Source organism: Schistocerca americana, chromosome 1 (genome assembly GCF_021461395.2).
Source record: "Schistocerca americana isolate TAMUIC-IGC-003095 chromosome 1, iqSchAmer2.1, whole genome shotgun sequence".
NCBI lineage: Eukaryota > Metazoa > Arthropoda > Insecta > Orthoptera > Acrididae > Schistocerca > Schistocerca americana.
The window spans coordinates 448,895,796-448,919,091 of record NC_060119.1 but is presented as its reverse complement, the minus strand read 5'-3'; the positions used below and the strand labels follow the sequence as shown (position 1 = coordinate 448,919,091).

The window sequence follows — 23,296 nt, the reverse complement described above, 5'->3', positions numbered from 1 at the left end:
TGATAGAGTGGTGCTTCAGTCCAAGATCAAAGCAGGCTATGAAATTATCACAGTCCGGCTGCTACCAGTGTCATCATTTCACCCACACTAGAACGTCTTGTCGACACCCAGCCAAATGTGTAACCTGTGGTAGGGATGCGCACGAGGGCGATTGTCCGCCTCCTTCTCCCTGCTGTATCAACTGCAATGGTGGCCATGCCGCTGCCTCTTGGGATTATCCCATGTATCTCGATGAGCGGGCTGTCCAAAAGATCTGGGTAAAGGAAAAAGTGCTTACCCAGTTGTTCACAAGTTATTGGCTAGTCGCAAACCCTGTGTTCTCCTGTCTGGCACCTAAGTTCTGTTCTTTTTACGCCTCGCTCCATGAAGGACATGGCTACACAGACATATGACCTCAAATCCAGCTCTAAGGTTGTGAAATCGCCCAGTGTCAACGTAACATCGCATCCCATGATCCAGCTGTGCAACAAGCCATCAAACTCTCACCTCAAGGGGCAAAGCCACCAGCTACACAACTGGTAGGCTCGAAAGGACAGGAGGAGTACCCCCATGAAGACTTCCTCTGTCCCTTCAGCCAAACACCTGAGTCTTCCTCTAACCGGAAAGGCTTGAAGTAGTCCACCAAAGGCAAACGGTCTCCTCCTTCGCAAACTTGAAGATCCTCTTTGACGGTGTTGCCACATGATACTTTCACCAGGCCGGTCTCCGTGTCGCCGGTGCACACCACCAACCGTTTTTCAGCAATGGACTCCACAGACCAACCACACAAGCAATCCAATGCTTCAGGGGACCACATGGAGCAGGATCCTCCTGTTTCTGTGCTCTGTAGTAGCAACTCTTCACCGGCTGTCACTCGGCAGCTGTCGAGGTGACACCCCTAAATTTCTTCCTCATCATGGCTGTTCTCCAATGGAATGTTAGCAGCCTTCAGTCCCGCAAAGAGGATTTACAGCTGCTTTTAGCATCGCAGTGTCCCCTTGCACTCTGCCTTTAGGAAACGAAATTGCGCCCTATGACCGCTTTGAGCTTTCACATTTCTTACCAACTCATTTTGACCTCCCACCTGAGGTCCACGTTCCATCTCATGGGGGTGTCATGCTGCTCGTATGGGATGACATTCATAGTCAACCCATCTCCCTGACTACCCATCTTCAAGCTGTTGCAGTTCGCCTTTTCTTTCCACACCTGACTTTTCCCTCTGTACCATTTATGTCCCTCCATCATTCGATGTCACAAGGGCAGGCTTCCTTCAGTGTATTGGGCAGATACCTCTCCCATTTTTGCTACTCGGTGACTTTAAAGAGCATCATCCCCTTTGGTGTTCTCCCAGGACCTGTCAGAGAGGTGCCCTCTTGGCTAACCTTCTTAACCAACTTAACCTCTTCTACCTTAACACTGGAGCACCCAGTTTCCTTTGACTCCTCGCACACCTATTCCCATTTGGACCTATCTTTCTGCACTGCCCAGCTTGCCCATTGTCTTGAGTAGTCCGTTCTTTCTGACACCTACTTGAGCGACCATTTCGCGTGTGCTATCCATTTGCTGACTCCTGCCCCACCCATGTGCAAGCCCAAATGGCAGCTTACTATGGCTGACTGGCAGCTTTACTCCTCCCTGGTGACCTTTGAAGAACAAGATTTCCCCAGTTGTGATGACCAGGTGGAATATCTGACAAACATTATCCTTAATGCTGCAGAACGTTTCATTCCTCACACTTCCTTCTTACCACATCGTGTCCCAGACCCTTGGTGGACTGAGGCGTGCCGCGATGCAATTCACGCACGGATGCATGCAAAGTGTCATTGCGTTCTTTGGGATAGCAAAAGAGCTAGCTGGATTTCATTCACTAGTTCTTTTAACAGTTCCGTCCCTCCCTCTGTTGTGTGGCCCAACCTCAGATGGCTCTCCGGGACCCAGATCCATTCCCCCGTTTCCGGTCTGACAGTAGCAGATGATCTCACTGTGGACTTTATCGCTATTTACAACACCTTGGGCTGCCAGTTTGTGGAAATTTTGAGCTCTTCTCACTATCACCCTGCCTTCCTCCATTGGAAATGAGCGGGGGAGACTCAGGCGATACCCTTTTCTTCTCCAAATTGTGAGTGCTACAATGCCGTCTTTATTATGAGGGAGCTAGATCATGCTCTGTTCTATTCCGATCCTCCATCCCAGGGCCAGATGCCATCCATATTCAGATGCTGCAGTACCTTTCTCTAGCTGGCAAGCACTTTCTGCGTAATACGTACAACCACATCTGGGCAGAGGACACATTTCCCAGATGCTGGCGTGAAGCCACCGTCATACCCATACCTAAGCCCAGTAAGGATAAAAACCTTCCTTCTAGCTACCACCCCATCTCTCTTACCAGCTGCATTTGCAAGGTGATGGAATGTATGATTCATGCCCGGCGGGTATGGTGGCTCGAGTCTCGCAATTTACTGATGAATGTACAATGTGGATTTAGAGTGTGGCAATCTGTAGTTGACCATCTCATTACTTTGTCCATCCATTTGATGAATGGTTTTCTGCAGAAATCCCAGACTGTGGCCGTGTTTTTCGATTTGGAGAAGGCCTAAGACACCTGTGGGAGAACTGGTATCCTCCGTACTCTTTACACGTGGGGCTTCTGTGGCTGCCTGCCCTGTTTCCTTCACACATTTTTAAAACAGTGAGTTTTCAATTTGCTTGTGGGTTCTGCCTTTTGGACACCTTTATTCAGGAAAATGTGCCTCAGGGTTCCATCCTGAGCATTGTCCTTATTGCTATTGCCATTAACCATATAATGGCCTGTCTCCTGCTGGGCATCTCTGGCTCCCTTTTTGTTGATGATTTTGCCATCTATTGCAGTTCTCCACAGACCTGTCTCCCTGAGTGGCGTTCTTCAGCAATGTCATGATCGTCTTTACTCCTGGAGCATTGACAATGGCTTTCGCTTTTCCACTGCCAAAACTGCCTGTATGAATTTCTGGTGACAATTTGTTTATCCCACCATCTTTACATCTTGGGCCTGCTGCCCTTTTGTTCATTGAAACTATGAAATTCCTGGGGCTCATGCTCAATAGGAAACACTCTTGGTTCTCCCATGTGTCTTACCTGGCAGCCCGCTGTACATGGTTCTTCAATGACCTATGTGTCCTCATTGGTACTTCCTGGGGTGCCAGTCGAACTACCCTCCTCCACTAGTACCAGTCCCTTGTCCAGTCGAAACTCGACTATGGGTGCTTTGTTTGTGTGTCTGCACGTCCACCCCTCTTACGCCGTCTCAATACTATACACCATAATGGCATCCGCTTGGCCACGGGTGCCTTTTACACAAGCTCAGTTGATAGTGTGTATGCTGAAGCTGTAGAACTACCACTGTCCTACTGCCGTGACTTCTCCTCAATGCATGCCGGTTACGGGCCGCGTCCCTCTTCTCTGTTACTTCCTGGAGTCTGCTTTTGGCACTTGCTACGGTGGCTTAACTTCACACTACCTCCAGCTTTTCCAGTGGGTGTGGACCCTTCACCACCTTGGCTTCGTGAAGCAGCCCATGTTAACATTGGCTTTCATTCGCTTCCTAAGGACACTACTACAGCCTCAGTCTATCGCCTTCAGTTTCACGACCTTCGCATGGAACTTCATGATAGTACCTTTGTCTACACTGATAGCTCTCGGACTGAGGCACCTGTCTTTGATATTGGCTTCCGGCACACTGCTCAGTATTTACAGCCAAGCTCTTCGCCCTGTATCAGGCCATGGAGTACATCTGGTGACACAGCCTTTTCAATTGTCCTGTGCTCAGACTCACACAGCGCCCTTCAAAGTCTACGTGCACAGTACACCGCCCATCCCTTAGTGCAGTGGGTACAGGAAAACTGTCACTAGCTCACTCTTGATGGAGCCAGCACAATGTTTCTGTGGGTTCCTTTTGATATTGGTCTGCCAGGAAACAAGGCTGCTGATGCTGTTGCCAAGGCTGCAGTCCTCATACCTCAGCCCGCGAGTTCCTATATTCCCTCTGATGACCTCTGTGTTGCTGTCTATCAGGAGGTGGTGTCCCTTTGGCATCGCCATTGGTCCTCCCTTCATGGGAATAAGCTCCAGCTTATTAATCCTCTCCCAGAGGCTTAGACGACCTGCTCTGGGCTGTCCCGCTGGGAGGAGGTCATTTTAACAAGGCTGTGTATTGGGCACTGCCTTTTTAGCCATCATTTGATAAGTGGTGCTACCCCACCACTTTGTACACATTGCGCCCAAGTTTTAACTGTCCGCCTTTTCCTGATGGAATTCCCATTTTTTAACCATTTACGTTTCCACTTGGATTTGCCGTCTGAGTTATCAGCCATTTTACTTTTTATCCACCAAGGCAATATGGCGAAGGCCATTTAATTTTTAGTTTTGCACCTCCGTTTCTGTATGGTGTCTGTTTTAGCCCTTTTTCTACATGCCTGTTTTCAGCTGTCTTGTATCATGTCAATTGGGACTGATGTATAGTTGTTTTTTAACTCCTCTCAGTCTTCGTGTTCTGTAGTTTTGAATTGGGCGCGAATGACCCCAGTTGTTATTTGCGGCCAAAAGCAAAACAAAACCAAAACCTTTCCTTCAACTGGGATCAAATCCATTATAGTATCCTCTTTGGCTTCTTATTCACGTGGAAGACCACATGAGCTATTTTTGTTGGATGTCGTCACAGATATCCCTATCCATTTTCGTCCTTTGTCAGACTTTGTAATTTCTTATCCTATCCACCCTAGTATAGCTTGAGTTTCATGTTATGTAATCCATCTCAGTGCCGAGCATTTAATTCTTATTTACCTATTTATTTATTTTTTACTAACATCTGAGGCTTCTACTCTTTTCAGAACTACACTTCGGGCTACATTCTCTTCCTAATTACCGCTCACTCTTTATAAATCTTACTAGTGATTTCATCATTACTTGTGCCCTGTTTATTCTTCGTATACCTCCAAATTATTAACTTTTTCCATTCCAGTGGCCAGGTACTCTCACTTCTTGTTCATGTTCAGTCTGGCCTTATTGTATTGCTCTTTAAGCTTTCTTATCACATAACTCAATCATCTTCATCATCTGCTAGTACAATACAGTCATGTGCAAAATACACTCTAAATATCTTGGTGTCCTCTCCTGTGACTCACATAATCTGGCATTCACTAAGCCAAGTCTGCAGAATTGCTCATTGATACAGGTTAGAGTCAGTGACAGCCCACATCCCTGCCACAGACCCTTATTCACCTTGAATTCTTCTGTACAGCTGCTGCCAATCCTTACTCTCACTGTGTTATTTTCATGTAGTATCATGACAACCCTTTGCAGTATTTGATCTACTTCTATCTTTCTCAGCTTTTCCCCCGGTTTGTTGGTGAGCACATTATCATGCCCTTTCTCTAGGTGAATCAATGCAACATGGGTTTCCAATCTAACCTTTGTGCATTTTTTACATATTACTTTGATTGTGAAGAGGAGTACATTCAAGTATAGTCTTCCGGTGAAAGAGATTACTACCAATCCTCTACAATTTTTTGGTTCAGTACATGACCCTTTCTTATGCACTGGTCGTATGTAACATAGTTTTCCATTCAAATAGATAATCTCCATTTAATACTCTTTCAAGCAGCCCCCTGGGCATCTCTAACAAACTATTATTTATGGAGAGAAAAGTGAGTAGAGTTTGACATAACAGAACATAACTTGGAAGCAAAGGCTGTAGAAAAGTCAAGATATCTTATTTAACAGTGATAATCATTAAAATGAAGTTAATGTTCTTTTCTTGTTTGCTGTAAGAATGGTGATATTTGGACATATTTCAAACACTACAAAATGGATGGCTTATTTTATGTAGGGAAACACAGAACCAACAGTCAGTGGGTTTCAGGTAGTATGATGTGGAGAGTGAGTTTAAAGACACACGATGAACTGAAGTACATATAATAGATCAGTAATGGTATGAGTACATAATATGAAAATAATCATAAATAAATCGAGTCCTTATACAAAGCCTATTGCTTAACTACCTCTCAACAGGAAGAAATGAAATTATGGGCTGGCTTTGAAAAGGGTAGGACGTGATCATCAGCAGACTGACCACACAGTATATTGGCACAGAGATTGCTGTAGTCAGTGTCAACCAGTAAGGTGCAAATTGGGTGGGGTAACTGGCAAGCATAAACACAGACTTGAAACACCCCAAAATAATGTGATATACACTGATGGAAAAAAAAAAAAGTTGCAACACCAAGGAGGAGTTGTGTGACATAAGCAAAAGTTGGCAAGCATGTTTCTACATCTGAAACATGACATCTATTCAAATTTCACACTAGTTGCTTAAGAGTGGTGCTAGTAACATGACTATGAGGATGCAAATCACATTTGCTTTAAATGCATGCTGTAAAGGTTGTAACAATTAGTTACCATTGAGACTGTATGTGGTCAGTTGATGTTAGCCAAGACTGCCTTTAAGGCGACAAAGAACACCTCATAAGTTTCAACAAGGCCGTGTAAAAAGGCTACAAGAAGTTGAATGTTCCTTCTGTGATATCGCAGGAAGACTTGGCAGTAGTGTAGCCACTGTACATCGTTGCTGGCAGCAATGGTCTTGGGAATATGCATTCGCAAGGAGACCAGCCTGTGGACAGTCACATGACATTGCCGAGAGTGAAGACCATTGTGTTTGGCATATGTCTCTGGTGCATCGTAACACATCAGCAGCTGCAATCTCACCATCAGTTGGTGCCATAGTGATGTAACAAACTGTTAAAAATTAGTTACTTTGAGGACAGCTCCAAGCCAGATGTCCTGTAGTGTGCATTCCACTGACCCAAAACCACTGCCATTTGCCACTTCATTAGTGTCAAGTGAGAGCTCATTGGAGGGTAGGGTGGAGTGCTGTGGTTTCTGATGAAAGCTGGTTCTGCATCAGTGCCAATGACTATGTTGGTTAAGAAGCCAGTTGAGGGCCAGAAACTGAACTGTCTGCATGCTAGACACAGTGGACCTACATCTGGAGTTACTGCCAGGGGTGTGATTTTGTGTGACAGCAGGAGCTCTCTCGTGGTTATCCCATGCAAGTTTATAAGTTAGTCTAGTGATTCAACCTGCTGTGTTGCCATTCATGAGCAGCATTCCAGCGGGTGTTTTCCAGCATGCTCTAGAGTGTATCAAAATTTTGCCTTGGCCTGCTCAATCTCCAGATCTGTCTCCAATCAAAAAATGGTTCAAATGGCTCTGAGCAATATGGGACTCAACTGCTGTGGTCATAAGTCCCCTAGAACTTAGAACTACTTAAACCTAACTAACCTAAGGACATCACACACATCCATGCCCGAGGCAGGATTCGAACCTGCGACCGTAGCGGTCGTGCGGTTCCAGACTGTAGCACCTTTAACCGCTCGGCCACTCTGGCCGGCTGTCTCCAATCAAGCCCATCTGACAATGACTCCAGCTTTATCCACAAACAACATTAACTGTCCCTGTATTGACCAACTGAATGCAACAGGGATGGAACTCCATCCCACAAACTGACATCCAGCACCTATACAAAATAGTGCATGCACGTTCACAAGCTTGCATTCAACATTCTGGCAGTTATACCATTTATTAATATACCAGCATTTAATGTGTGCAGTGGTTATGTCATGCTTACATTAACCATTGATCTTGCAGTGTGAATGACTTAAATATGTTAGCTACAACAGACAAATGTATTCCTGAAATTTCATTGTTTTCATTAATTATTTTATAGCCTTCAATTTAGACTGAATGGGAAAAAAGGTTGGTCTGTTAATTTTTTAGACTAAAAACAAGTGGTTTTTGTACTATATGAAGTTAACTGCCTTCATTAATTACAATAATTTCTTTTACAGTGCACTTGCAACAGCTGCACAACCAGCCAAGAAGAGTGATGCCTCTAAACCAAAAGAAAGCTCTCAACCCAAGGAAAGTCAGTCATTTACCATGAATTTATTCCGTGGACTCGCAGAAACAGCACAAGTTTTCCCATACCCAGAGGTGTTAAATGCAGAACAGAGGGATTCTTTAAGTATGTTGGTGGATCCAACAGAAAAGTTTTTTCAGGTATGTGAGAATGCTTGCAACTACACTAAGGCCAAATGTCTCCTAACAGTTTGCTGGATACATTGTGTGTGATGTTGGGCAGTCCAATCATATAATTATGGAAATACAGCATAACTGTGGAAGTGTAGCATCCCGTCAGTAATTTCACAGGACTTACGTGTATTCAGCTGCACTATCAGTAATGTTGTTGTGAAGTGGTAAGCTAGGAAAGCACTGAACCAAAAAATAACTCTGATAGAGGTAAGAGTTAACTCACGGGTACTGTCAAAAGACATGTGAACCAGCAGTTGGATGTTACTTTTTATTTTTGCAGACATCAGTTTCAGCATAGGTTTAGAAGTCAGTGACATATGATACATCAAAGGGCAACCCGATACAAACTGGTAGAAGCTTCATCTGGTACTGCTTCTTTTATGGCAGTAGCATGTTTAGATTTTCTCTATCATTTGTCTGAAGATATTAGATGTATTCGATCATGATTTCCCTAAGGCAAATTTTGGAATGGTTCCTTTTTAAAAGACACAGCTGATTTCCTTCTACAATCCAAATTTGTGCTTCATCTGTAATGACATCATCCGCAATTGGATGTTAAATTCTTAAATTTGGTTGGTTGGTGGATATGGGGGCAGGGGTCCAAACAGTGAGCTCATTGGGCCCATTGGATTAGGGGAAGGGTGGGAAAGAAAGAAGTTGGCCATGCCCTTTCAAAGGAACCATCCTGGCATTTGCCTGAAGCAATTTAGGAAAATAATGGGAAACCTAAATCAGGATGGCTGGATGTGGTTTTGAACTGTTGTCCTCCCAAGTGCGAGTCCAGTGTGCTAAACCACTGTGGCACCTCTTTTGGTCTTCAGTTTTCTTTTTTTGTCTATCATGGGCATGTTGTTGGCTACTGGTGCTTACAGAACCAGGCCCTTATTCAATGTCTCATTTTTTATTGGAGCAGGGAGGGAAAAATTGAACGCTGAACTGTTTTGTTACTCTTTAATATTTTATGTAAGTTATAGTTAACAGCAGATTTTCTTTATTGAAGTGATATTTTATTTTCATCTCATTCATTATTTATATAAATAAATTGCAGGAAGTGAATGACCCTGCCAAGAATGACTCGTTGGAACGTGTTGAAGATAACACTTTAACTGGCCTCTGGGATCTAGGATGTTTTGGGCTTCAAGTTCCTACTGAACTTGGTGGTCTGGGACTTACAAATACTCAGTACGCTAGACTAGTCGAAATTGTTGGTGCTCATGATCTCGCTGTTGGCATTACATTGGGTGCGCATCAGTCTATTGGTTTTAAGGTAAGTCTCAAATTTATGGTTTATGTTACCAAAAGATAACAGAAAACAGGCATCATTTCTTTGCTGTTTGTAGAACCATTAACATATTGGAAAATGTATGTACATGCTTCAAATTCTTGTTTTTAAGTAATTAGTAATTATGTGATGAGTGATAATTTGAGGAATGGTGTAAGCATTCTCAGTAATGGGTTTTCTCTGAGTGAAATCTCACAAGCTTGAAGTAAACATATTCATACGGACATTGATTCAGTATGCAAATATGCAGGCTCAGGATTGCCTTCATGTCTAGTATTACTTCATCATCATGCTTCATAAACTGTGCAGATGTTAGTTGAAACTCGTTTGGCTACCACAAGGACAATACACAAAGCCTTTTAACTTTTGTGAGAAACCTTTTTTACAGGACCTGCTCCAGAACCTCAAGAAATTTTGTCCATATGTTTAAAAAAGAAAGTAAAAAATCAATGTCCAGAGGCTTGTAGGTCAAAAAGAAATCAAAATATAAAACAGCAAATCAAAATTAAATTCTTCATGTTAGAAAAAGTATGTTGCCACCATTCAACAGCCGTAAGTGTACTGCTGCTAAGGTGATGTAGTATTCACTATGAATGATGGAAAAAAGCAGCTTAAATTTCTAAAACTCATTAAGTCCCCAGAGCCTGACGGAGTCCTTTCACAGTTCTGTACATAATATGTGAGTGAACTAACTCTGCTGTTGAACTTGAGGTACTGCTGATCCCTTGAGTTATGTTCCCCATTACTTCAAAAGAGCACAGGCCTCACTCATACACAAAAAAGGAAGTAGAATTGATTCACAGGCCTACCATCCTATGTCACTCACATCTGTTTGGAGCAGAATACTAAAACACATTCTTGGTTCAAACATTATAACCCATCTGGAACAAAATAAGCTTTTCCGTGGAAATCAGCATGGCCTCTGAATATGACACCATGTAAAACTCAATTTGGGCACTTCAAACATGATATCCTCGGTGTTATTGGTTAGCAAACCTGGTGTTTGTAGAGATTTCAAAAGGTTTTGATTCAGTACAACATGATGCCTTTTAAAGATATTATATTCTAATCGTGTATCTAATTAGGATTGCAATGGGACAAAAAATTTAAGACATTCAGTCTGTTACCCTACAAGGAGAGTCCTCCATGAACAGTGAAGTAGGTCCCTTAGTGAATGTAATTGGACAGTTGGTGTTGCTGTTACATGTGGTTGACTAAGTGGTCATTTCTGCAATAGTAATGAAGTAAAACAAAGCAGTTAGCACATTAGTTAAGTTATGGTCAACTATAATATTCAATAACAGTATAAACACACAAACTAGTGGCAACAAGAGTTGTCATGCTCTTCACTCCTAAAGCACAGGATTAGAGTTCATCTGCATCAGAAATGGATATTTTCCATTATGGTATTCACCATTATCCTGGCATCATTTGTCCATATGTTTTGTAGCCCAAATCTCAAAATTGCATTGTTTGAAATGCTAATCTTTCAGCGGTGAGATGGTCTTGTGTTATCAGACATGATTTTGTGAGTTTCTTCTCTGCTCTTAAGATTTCAGATCTTTCCCTGCACAAAACACACTTCACTGCCATTGGCCTATGTTTTACAGATTTTGGCATCCAAGTCCTACTCTACGACTTCTGTAAATAACATCCAGTGTCACCTGCAATTCTAGCTCCACTCGGTTATTCTCTGGAATCCTGAACTGTCTGAGATTATTCTGTCTCTGATATTGGTAAAGTTCAACCCATGGAAAATCCAGGATGGACTGCAACAATATTATGAAAAGGATATAGTGGAGATGCTGAGTCACAGAGAGGCACAACAAAAAGTTCAAATTTGTTAGATTTCAGGACCAATTTCTGTTCGAGCATTTGTGCCCTATCCTCAGTTTCTTTAAATGGTTTGTTCAGAGCACAGATCTCACTTACATTCACCTCCAAAGATTGCTGTATTCTGTCCATTGCTGCTGCAGTGATAGCATCTGTGATGGTCTGGACAAGAAGCCAAAGTATGTCCTGTGCTTGAAGAGTGGCATTAACCTCAGCCTTGACAAGTGTGGTGATGTCAGCGATGCCAAGCAATGTGGCTGCAGCTACCAGTGTTGGCTTGACCCCAGCATTCTCAGTGGCATGGCTTTTGGTAGTGCGTGCTGTGTGTTGTTAAGTTTTTTTTTTTCATTTTGAAAGCAGAATCATGTAACATATGCTCAAAATGAGTTGCTAAAGTGACACTACACTCTTGTTACATGAATCTTGAATATACAGAGCAGTCTAACTACTTGATAACCCTCCAAATTTCAGGTAAACTTGTGAGCCAAATTGGCACACCTCACTCACTCACTGCCACTTTGCAACTACTTTAAGTGTAAAGTTGAACCGTTCTGCTAGTGCTCTGTTGTCAAGATTGTTGTGAAGTATAGTGACAGTGGAGCAATGTTTCAGGATGGCTACTGGTGCAGAGGTGTTATAATTGCCCTTTCCATTTAGTTAGTTGTTAGTGTGTGTTTTAGTGAACATAAAAGGCCAAAGAGAGAAAGGGTAATTAAAGTGGATATGAACGACAAAAATCGGCAAAGCCAGTGTTGTATGCCTATCTTTAACATGATGATGCTTGACCGTTTGAAGATAATTAATCACTTTTGTGCATCAAAATTAACTCTACAATAAAATGATGCTCATAAATTGGCAACAGGTTTTGTTGTCATGCAACTGAATGAAGATACATTCATTTTCTGGAAAGTGTTGTGAGCACACAAGCCTGTAATGATGGCAGCTGATCCATTGCATCATCGTAGTATGAGTACCAACAATGAATATTTGCCGAAAAACATTGAAAATTATCAGATGAGGACAATGAGTAAATTAAATAATACAAATGAATAAAGTAATTATTCATATTAGTATAATTCAGCTTATTTAAAATACTATCGTGAGAGACCACCTTTTATTCCATCTGTGTGTGGGAATGCGCGCGCGAGGGTGTGTGTGTGTGGGTGTGTGTGTGTGTGTGTGTGTGTGTGTGTGTGTGTGTGTGTGTGTGTGGGCGCGCGCGCGTGTGTGTGTGTGTGTGTGTGTGTGTGTGTGGCGTGGGCGTGCGCGCGCGCGGGTGTGTGTATCCTCTCTTTACTGACAAAGGCTGTGGCCAAAAGCTACATGCGAGTGTCTTTTAATCGTGCCTGTCTGCAACTTGACATGTCTTCTTTAAGGTAAATAGCAATATGTCTTTCCTACATTGTGGATATTCCTACCAGGGGTTTCCAAGGTAATCATTTCTTAGCCAGCATTATCAATAGAGAGGAGGTGCAGCGTGACCAGTAAATGTCAACATCCACAAGGAAGTCAGTAGAATTTAGGAAGGTCAATATCCGACCCTAAAAAAGTTCTGGGCACTGCTGGAATACTGATGGGATAACCAGTGGTACCATCGAGTCTATTGAAACTAGTTTTAGAATGGTTCGAGTACATGTTGGCTAAACCAAAAGGCCGAGTATGAATCAAAAACAACCACAATTAATAACAGTTACACTACTATCAAGAATATCGCAAAATTTGCCAGGGCTTCTCTGCCACATTCGCCTTACAGTCTCAGTTTATTGCTGTTTGGGTCTTTCATAGATGTACAGGAGGAGGGTGCAAAATTCTGTAAGATTATCTGTGGGCTCATGGTTTTAGGAAGGTGGCATAGTGGATAATCTCTGAAACAATAGTTAGTGACTATGTGCAAAAATAATAGTAAAATGCTGAAAAAATTTATTTGTCTTACATTCTGTGTATACCACATAATTCCCTTGGATAATGTTGGTTGTGCCCTTGGAAAAACCATTCAGTGCGTTTTCTTCCCTTTGCAACTGCCAACAAAATTCTTGAATCAGTTTTTAATTTTCTTTCTGTTCTGTTCTTTTGTACCGGTATATTGTGAATAATAATTAAGTTGTTGTAGTCATAGTATGACTATAAGCAAGTAACTGATTATGTTTTTATTTAATTTTAGGGAATCCTGTTGTTTGGAACACCAGAGCAAAAGAAAAAGTATCTTCCACGAGTAACAACAGGAAAAGAATATGCTGCATTTTGCTTAACTGAGCCTTCATCAGGGAGTGATGCTGGTTCGATAAGGTGATAAGAATTTTGGAAAAAAGCAGCTACTTAACATAAAGGCCATTGTTCTCTGCCTACACTGTTCCGCTACTACTAAGCATTCACTGAAATTTACATACATGAGACCAAATCTGTAGTAATAATAAAACTGTATAACCATCATGTCAGTCTGTTTGAACACACTAATCTCCAAAACTACTAGACGAATTTTCACAGGGACAACGTATAGCCTTTATTTAATCTAAATCAGACCACCGAGAGAAAAAGAAATTGTAATTTGTAGGTTCAGGAGTCTGGTCAGTGTAAAAGTTTGGATGTTCACCTTAGTGACAGTATAATACACCAAAGAACCAACAGATGGGCTGTTAGTTCTTTTTTTTACCTCAGTGGCAAAGTATTTTCAGAAGTTTACGTCAGTGACAGAATTAAGTGCTGCAATCTTATCTTTATAAATACAAACTAACATTGAATTTATTTGGCTAGGATATAAGGATGTAATGGTTCCACATAGTGTGTTTGACTTCTTGGGTAGGAAAAATGAATTTACTGAAAAAATGATCCCATAAAGGTACTGTTTTTATTGATTATAGACTCCTAAAAAGTTTGCAAAGATCCTTCTTTACCCTCCATTGTGAAGAACGCGTATATCCCAAGTATTCTAATAAATTATAGGACAAAGAGCTAATAACGAACACTTTGTCATTTTTCAGTATCTGGAGATTTTTGTTTTTCTAGCTGATATGTACAAGCGTAAATCTCTTTTTATCCCCAAATAAACTGAAATGAGGTAGTTCTTGCCTTTGCAAAAAATAAATAAATGATCACCAATTTTATATCTAACGGGGAACTTTGGTAACTCAAACAAATGAAATATTGATGTGATGTCAAAAACACATGCATTCAATGCTGTGACTTATTGCTATATTTCCTTTTGCTTAAAATAATGATGCAATCCAAACAACCACCTTTTACACTGTCCTGATATTGTTGAAGAGCTATTTAGTCTTTATCATAAGTTAAGTCACACAATCATTATTTCATCATCAGACATCACTCTGTACTGTACAATAAACTTTCTGCACTGACTCATCATCATCATCATTTGAAAATGTATTTAGTGGGGTGTTCGATGTTGGACTCTCTGAATGCAATGTGATGTTAAATCTGAGACTATGGCTTTGGTTGATGAGCATATTGTTCTCTTACATTTTGCCTTGTCCATTTCATTGAAATCCCACATTTGCACTCTGAAGACAAAATAGCTGTGCAATACTATCAGGCCAGAAGAAAAAACTGGTTGTCCAGATGATGTAATTAGTCTATATAGCAATAAGGCTTGCCATTGAAATGTGTTTCCCTCCCCCCCCATTCTATCACATCAGTATGCTGTTCCTTCGTGTTACCAAAGTTCCTCTAGAGTAGATTATCATTCAACTGTCTATTGTTGTAAGATGTGCAATTTGTGAATGGCTCATACCACCATGTTTGGGATGAGTGATTTTTATTCTGCGCACATTTTCATGCTGTTGTGAGCTTTCGAGATCATGTATTTCCCTTGTAAGTGAAAAATATGGGAAAATGATGACCATTTACACTTATAGTAACTATGTTCAATTAAGCAGAGATGAAAAATCTCCCTTTCTCACCTCTCTGTTTTAATAATCTGTCTGTGTGGCAGAGCTGATCCCAATGCTCCCTGTAGTCACCTCTGATAGGGGCAAAGGAAATTTGGACAAAAAGTGCTAAGTTGCAAAATGAACTCAACTTTCGTAAACAGACTTATCACTTGTAAATTAATGATACTGTGATAGTTTCCCTCCACTTTATGCGAATCGTGACTTTGTGATTTGCTCCCTTCAAATACTTTGCAGTTTAATAGTTATGTATCAGAATACAAAGCCCAGCTGGTCCTAAGACTTTTTTGTCAGTTACTACTATTTTTACGTGGGCACTGCTTTCTTCTTTGGTATAATAATAAAACTCAAAACCATCATCATAAGAAACTTCAAAAATTCTCATCAGTGTTTGCTAACAATATAAATTCACATAAGAACAAGCAATGCAATTCAAATGCTATTGAAGACTAAAAGAAATTAACTTTTTACTGCCACTTCTCATAAACTTCATCTACTTTTGTGTTTAGAAAATGATTCACTGAGATACAAAATAATGAAATTCAACTTTTCTAGCCTTTTATTTTTCCCCAAAAATTTGATAATCCATAAGAAGAGAAATGTGACACTGTCATTATTTTTTCTTTCAGTCACCAACAGGTAGGGAATTTGGATGTAATAAACCTGACCAAAGTTGAATTAGTAGTGTGTGTGTGTGTGTGTGTGTGTGTGTGTGTGTGTGTGTGTAACAGAAAATGACTGGCTAGCATAAATTGCCTGATTAAATTATTTTAAGGTGGTATTTGCTTGTTTGGTGTGATTAATTGGCACAATAAAGTTATTACATATACAAACAGGCTAGTATGATATGACAATTTAATCAAGTTGTAGTGTTGTAGAGCTTTGCAGCTGATGACCTTGTTGTTTAGGGCCCCCACCACAAATCATCATAGTCTACCGCTTCGTATTAAATAATAATTGATGCTTGAGTATGGATCATGTCTGGTGTTCCTGGTGAAATCTTCTCACATTTAGCACTAGCTGACTTAAAGTTTCATATCTTTACATCGCACTCATACTGACAATGTGCTGTGGCCAATACAAAGTATTTTTAAAATATCTTGCAGTGAGACATTCTTGATGCAACTGTATATTTTGCAGGAGCCGAGCTGTCTTGTCTCCAGATGGAAAGCATTATATACTGAATGGAAGCAAGATATGGATTAGCAATGGTGGGATAGCAGAAATTATGACAGTATTTGCTCAGACTCCAGTCAAAGATGAGAAAACGGGTAAGCTAGACCTTTTGTTATGGAGTTAAAAAGACTGGTTAGAGCTACGGTTGAAGAATTTCCAAACATTTGTAAGATACAGTTTCAACAGAATTTCCCCTTGCTTATTGATTACTTATAGATTTGTTTTGTAATAAATGTATCACATTTGTTGGCTGCTTTATGCAGCAAATGTTTGTGTTGTAGTATATGTACATCATCACACTGTGTCTTCTGTATAGTTGTGAACTGGTTTGTGACGGAATGGCAGGCATCTGCTAACCTGAATTTAAAATATGTAGCAGAGTGACTTCCTGTCACATCAGCAGCTTGGTGTAAATTGGGAGATAGGGCAGCCACTGCCTGTGCACTCCATCATTGTCATTTTCAAAGGTGGTCTCCACTCACACCAAGACTGCCATTTCAAGAACAGCAGATGGCTCTTAATTAATCGTGCATGATGCCTGCAATAGAAAGAGGGTTTTGATTCTTGCCTTATGTGAGGTATCATATGAAATCATGTGAATATGTAAATACCATAATTAGTGAATTTGTCATTTGCCAGTTTTCTTCTTTAAAAAGTAACATGATGTGCCTGGTTGGTTGCAGACATTTACTCTTCATGTTTTCCACAATGTGGGTTGAAGTAATTCACTTCTGGGTCAATAATGTGTATGAAGAGAGACACAGGTTGAGAAACAAAAGTGACAGGGCAATCTGTGAAACATAGTTTGCCTTGTTTATTTGCTTTGTTTTGGCTAGCTTGAGAGATCCTAAAAGTAGCTGCACTACCACTGGTTTAGTTATGAGCTTAACATGAGCCTACACTTTACATGTCCCATACAGACACAGTATGCCAGAAGTAAATAGAAAGGAAATTTTTAGTTCTTGATGGTATATATGGATATCACCTGGAAAAATCACACAGTATAATCCTGCTTTTATGTTCCCGGAATGAAGTTTCCCAGCATTTACTACATTTTTTATCGCTTTTGTCAAATTTCCTATGTCCACAATGTTAATTCGCACTTTATTTTGCATTAACATCTTTATAGTTTTCCCATGATTTATGCTTTATAAAAAAAAGTTCGTGGAGAAAAAACTGATGTAAAAAGACACTGGCATGATGTTGGCTGTGAAGTAGTTTTTATGAATATTATGTGGTTAAGTTTCTGGACACCAGGGTGCTCTGTTCAGCAGATTCGAACCAGTAAACATGTAAAAGTTGTAACTATTCATCTTGTATCTCCTGCCATTGCCAAGCTCTGCTCGGTGCCCTACTGCACATGCACAGTTTTGTGATTGTTGTGATCATCGTGACACCTTTGGTTGAACCACATTTAGTGTTTTTTGTCGTTTGGCCACTTATAGTGCTAGTTGACACCTTCACTCACTTCACTTTGCTCAAATATTTTTGGTTTAAGCACAGAGCCAATTACATATTTTTTTCATGCCGAGCAAAATATGTTTCGAGAATTTACTCTCATTGTCAGGTGCAGTATTTACATATGTATTTTTTTGTGATGTTACACAAACAATGTGAGTGATAGTTTAGCATGTGTGTGGTTTTCTACATAACTGAGGAGACACAGTACCTGATCACCTCAAAAGGATGACTGCAGGGCAAGGGATGCAGAACAACACATATGCAGACACCACACAAAATACTTGGATAAATATTTGCACTTGACAGAGAGAAAAAAATTCTTGAAATGCGTTGTGTAAGTATGAAAAAATATGTAACTGGTGCAGTATTTCATTATTTAAATAATGAATGACAGCTGCAGGATATCCAAAAACATTGATTGATGTGTGAAATTGAGTCAAATGTTCCTACTTCCTGCACAGTTATTGATTCCAGTTACATCAGCAGTTTTTATTAGTTAATAAACCTTCATTAGATAATAAACAAGTCCCTGACAAGTATTCTGATCCCTACTATGTACATATATCATACATAAAGTGCGAAAATGTAAATGAGTATCACATAAGCAACTTTTACAGCTTAAAACATTATTTCCCACACTGTACATTTTATAGCATTTAACAACATTTTTGAAGTCCCATAAAAAGTGGGGTTTCACTGTATTTTCAGTGTGCTAAAATAATTTGGTTCAGCTACCATAAGAATATTCGCCAACTTCGGGGATTCTAGAAATCGCTTAACACGTCCTATTGTCATTCGTTGATGTCCTGTGAGATAATATTTTGGGTCACTCTTCACTTCGAGAAAAAGTATTCATTTAATAATGAGATGTAATTAGAACTGAATTTGGGGTTCACACTTGTATGTTTTGTAAGCAAACATTAGAACAGTTAGGAATGCTATCAACATTTTATTTTTCTTCTTTATCATCTGTTGTCTTTACTCAGTCATTTGCTCTGGTTTAAAAATAAGTACAATGGAAAGAAAACATAAATTGGGACTGTGATGGGCAAATGATGAAAGTGCACAGGTATAACATACGTGTAATCTTCCTCTAGAAATAAAATGCCCAACAGCAGAATTGTGATGAAATGCAGATAGAATTCTTCGTAAATTTCACATTATCATTTGCTTCTTTGATGTGCACAGAGGTTGTTACTCGCAATTCTGCTTCCTTTAGTAAATATTTTAGTAGCTGATTTATGAATGAATGATCATGCTTGGTTTTTTACAGCATGATCATACACCAGCTCATATCCTCAAAAGTAACTCTTATTCTTCTAATCCTCAATTTATTGCAGATTTTTAACTAAAACTGTCAGGTACCAATATTATATGATGATTTCTACAGAAATATTGGTGGCAAGACTTTGTACTTTGTGTAAAGCATTTAGTGTAGTACATCTTAAACACTCAAATGGTGATAAATCATATTTTTTAGCTTTTAATGTCTTCTTTTGATGTGCATTCAATTCAGAATGATACACCGTATTTTGCAATTTTTAGTGTAATCTTTTTGGGGTACACACACACACACACACACACACACACACACACACACGTTATAAAACTGATTGTCTTTTGTTTTTAATTTAGGAGAGGTGAAAGACAAGGTAACTGCCTTCATAGTTGAACGTTCATTTGGTGGAGTTTCTTCTGGCCCACCAGAAAAGAAGATGGGAATCAAAGCCTCAAATACAACTGAAGTTTACTATGAAGATGTAAAAATTCCCATTGAAAATGTCCTTGGTGGGGTGGGTCAAGGTTTCAAGGTATGTGTAATATTGCTGTCTCATAAAAATATGGAAGTAATTGTAATTATAATGCAAAAACATTACAGTTCGAAATGTATTGTATGAATTGCTATTATTAAATGAATTATTTTTTAATCCACATTCATTTATTTCTTCAGCATTCATTTAGAGATAACAGACAAAGAATTTGACCTTCATCCTGCTTCTGTTTAATCTGTTGCTTTTGCTCACGGTACTTCGATTTGTTCTTTTGATGGCCAGTGTTGTTTAATTATCATTTATGATTTCAACCAATGAATCTGGTTGGTAATGCTTGATAATTCATCTACATCTACTTGGATACTCTGCAAATCACATTTAAGTGCCTGGTAGAGGGTTCATTGAACCACCTTCACAATTCTCTATTATTCCAATCTCGTATAGTGCGTGGAAAGAATGAACACCTATATCTTCCCGTACGAGCTCTGATTTCCCTTATTTTATCTTGCTCATTTCTCCCTAGGTAGGCCAGTGTCAACAAAATATTTTCTGATTTGGAGGAGAAAGTTGGTGACTGGAATTTCGTGAGAAGATTCCATCGCAACGAAAAACGCCTTTCTTTTAATGTTGTCCAGCCCAAATCCTGTATGACTTCAGTGACTCTCTCTCCCATATTTTGTGATAATACAAAACGTGCTGCCTCTCTTTGTACTTTTTCGATATACTCCGTCAGTCGTATCTGGTAAGGATCCCACATTGTGCAGCAGTATTCTAAAAGAGGACGAAAAAGAGTAGTGTAGGCAGTATCCTTAGTAGATCTGTTACATTTTCTGTGTGTTCCTTCCAATTTAAGTTGTTCGTATTTGTAATTCCTAGGTATTTAGTTGAATTTATGGCCTGTAGATTTTACTGATTTATCATATAACTGAAGTTTAATGAATTCCTTTTAGTACTCACGTGGATGACCTTACACTTTTCATTATTTAGGGTCAACTGCCAATTTTCGCACCATTCAGATAGCTTTCCTAAATCATTTTGCAATTTGTTTTGATCTTCTGATGACTTTATTAGTCGATAAACGGCAGCGTCATCTGCAAACAGACTAAGACTGCTGCTCATATTGCTTCCCAAATCGTTTATATAGCTAAGGAACAGCAAAGGGCCTATAACACTACTTTGGGGTTTCCTCTGTCTAGCCCGGTTTTGATGCAGTGGAGTTTGTTTATTTTGTTTAGTAATATGTAATTCTCCATACGAAGGCAGTCAACCAAGTAAAATTATAACATTATTTGTGCACACAAAGAAGTTTTTTTACACTGCTGTACAATTATTTAATTTATACATTAGGATATTTCACTCCATTGTGAACAGTTGGTTTTATATGCAATTTAGAACTGCAATTGCTGCTAGGACAGGATTGTTGCTATTGTCATCATTTATGTTGGTTCCAAGTTATAAAGGCACTTACAGAGAAGTCATGAATTAAGTTGGTTTGTAAAAGTACCTGTGGCCAACATCCTATAGTAATTTGGTAGGAAATTATGAAAAACATCATCTTTGACATAAGGGCTTTTTCCTGTTATTGTTAATCTTCTGTTAACCTAATAGAAATCTCTTATGTCTCACATCTCTGGTTGTTCCTATTTCAGACCTTAATGTTTTTTGGCAGCAACACATATATGTGGCATAAATTGTGAGAATACTGAAAACAATAAATAGGCTTTTCAGTAGTTCTCCTTGTTTCACATTTGCTACAATCCTCAAGGCTCTCTTCTCCAGTATGAAAACCCATTTTCATATTAATTTGACAGGTCACACCTCACATCTTTATTCCATAAGACAAAGCATAAGACTAAACCAAAAACAAGGGTCCTTAATGATTTAAAATTAAGGTATGGCTATAATGTTCTTAATGTATATAGATTGGCTATCACTTTTTTGCAGAAATGATCAACTTACTGCTTCCATGAAAGCTGGTCATCTATGTATAGATCCAAAAATTTACAGCTGGAAAAGATCTTTGACAAAATGTAATTGTTCACAATATTTTGTTTCTTTTGAACACTTGTTTTGAAGTGAATAATACTTTTTTTCTGTGTTAACTTTTAAGTTCTCTCTTTCAGCTCTAGTTTTTTTAAATAAAGTTTTGAATCTCTTCAGTTATGTTGGACTTACTGCCTGCCAAACAGATTTGTCTTCAGAATATGTAGTATTAAAGTGTCTATTATCTAGAGAACTTGGAAAATCAATTACATAACATGTGAACTGGGACTATCCTAAAATTGAGCACTGAAGAGGGCCAATATTACTACTTCCTGCTCTTGATTTCCCCACCTCTAGCACTTCTTCACTATCAAGTACACAAAGAGCCAAAGAAAGTGGTACACCTACCTAATATCGTGTAGGGCCCCCGCAGGCATGCAGAAGTGCTGCAACACATCATGACATGGACATGAATAATGCCTGAAGAAGTGCTGGAGGGAATTCACACCATGAATTCTGCAGGGCTGTCCATAAATCTGTAAGAGTACGAGGGGATGGAGATCTCTTCTGAACAGCTCTTTGCAGGCCGTTGTGCAGCTGCCGACAAGTCGCGGCCTGCCGAGAGGCCCCGACTCTGCCACGCCAACTCCGAACTTAGAATTTCTGGGGTGTCACAACTTGCCTGTTACCTGACAGTGATCACCATTGGAGGTTACCCTCTGAATTGCCATGGGCCACAGTGATGTCATTTGAACTTTAAATGCCATTATGAAACACAAAACATTGAAGATTTGCCTCACAGTGGTAGCCTGTGGTCAACACCACCAGCTGATGACTGATACCTACAAATTACGGCTTGTATGTGCCACTAGAAAAATGCAATAGAAATAAGTGCTACATTTTTATGGAGAAACTGGGAGGGTTGTGTCAGCCTAGAATTGTGATCAATGTAGTCTCTAGGGCACCCATAATGAAAAACAGGAGGGGGAAAAAAGCAGAACTGCACTGTGGTGCACAAAGATGGTGGGCAAGGGAACACTAGGACTGGAACCTGACTCAAAATCAGCTTCTCTTCACTGACAGTTGCGTGATTGGTCTGATTCCGAATAATTATCGTGGAAGAGTGTGGAGGTAGCCAGGTAGGCACCAATGCACATCACAGGCATCCAGATCCATAGGTTCAGCACGAATGTAGGTCAATCACAGTTTGGATTGTATCAGTTGCAGATACCAGACACCACTTGTCACTGTTGAGGATAAGTAGAGGGCTGTTAAATATTGGAACAAAATCCCCCAGCCTTAAATTCAGCACTTTGACAAGAGTTCATCTTTCAAGACAATAATCCACAAGTGCACTTCCCTCCAGAAAGCCAGAATCAACTGAATGAAATGGCCTGCAATATCAGCTGACATGAACCATAAGGAGCATGCTTGGTACTGGGTGACCTGGAAGCCCCTGTCAAAGAGTAGGATGGGCTGAAGTTGCCCTGTCTTAACCACCTTGTGGACTGAACATTAAGAGGGGCATGCTATAATATATGAGGTGAGGCAACAGCGGATTCAGAATTTTAAAATGTGTACTTTTGATCAGGCTGCCTTTATTTTGATTACTGTTTTGTTTCTATTTCACAATATCTTTATACTTCTGGAAGGCTTATTCTTTCAGACCCTGCTGCACATGAATATAAATGTATACACATTTATAGAAAAGCAGGTGGTGTAAAATGTTTCTTGAGCTGTTTATTCACTGTACATTTGGGCAGTTTTTGTTACTGCAGTGC

At 39.9% G+C, this 23,296-nt stretch overlaps 1 protein-coding gene across 1 annotated transcript in view; it reads left to right on the top strand.

Moving 5' to 3' along the window:
* LOC124603084 (very long-chain specific acyl-CoA dehydrogenase, mitochondrial) overlaps positions 1 to 23,296 on the top strand; it is a 51,512-nt gene that overhangs the window by 9,859 nt on the left and 18,357 nt on the right. The window contains exons 2-6 of the mRNA XM_047136370.1: positions 7,863 to 8,073; positions 9,155 to 9,373; positions 13,383 to 13,507; positions 16,264 to 16,394; positions 19,396 to 19,571. Coding sequence (XP_046992326.1) covers positions 7,863 to 8,073; positions 9,155 to 9,373; positions 13,383 to 13,507; positions 16,264 to 16,394; positions 19,396 to 19,571 — 862 coding nt within the window. The remainder of the gene's footprint in view (positions 1 to 7,862; positions 8,074 to 9,154; positions 9,374 to 13,382; positions 13,508 to 16,263; positions 16,395 to 19,395; positions 19,572 to 23,296) is intronic.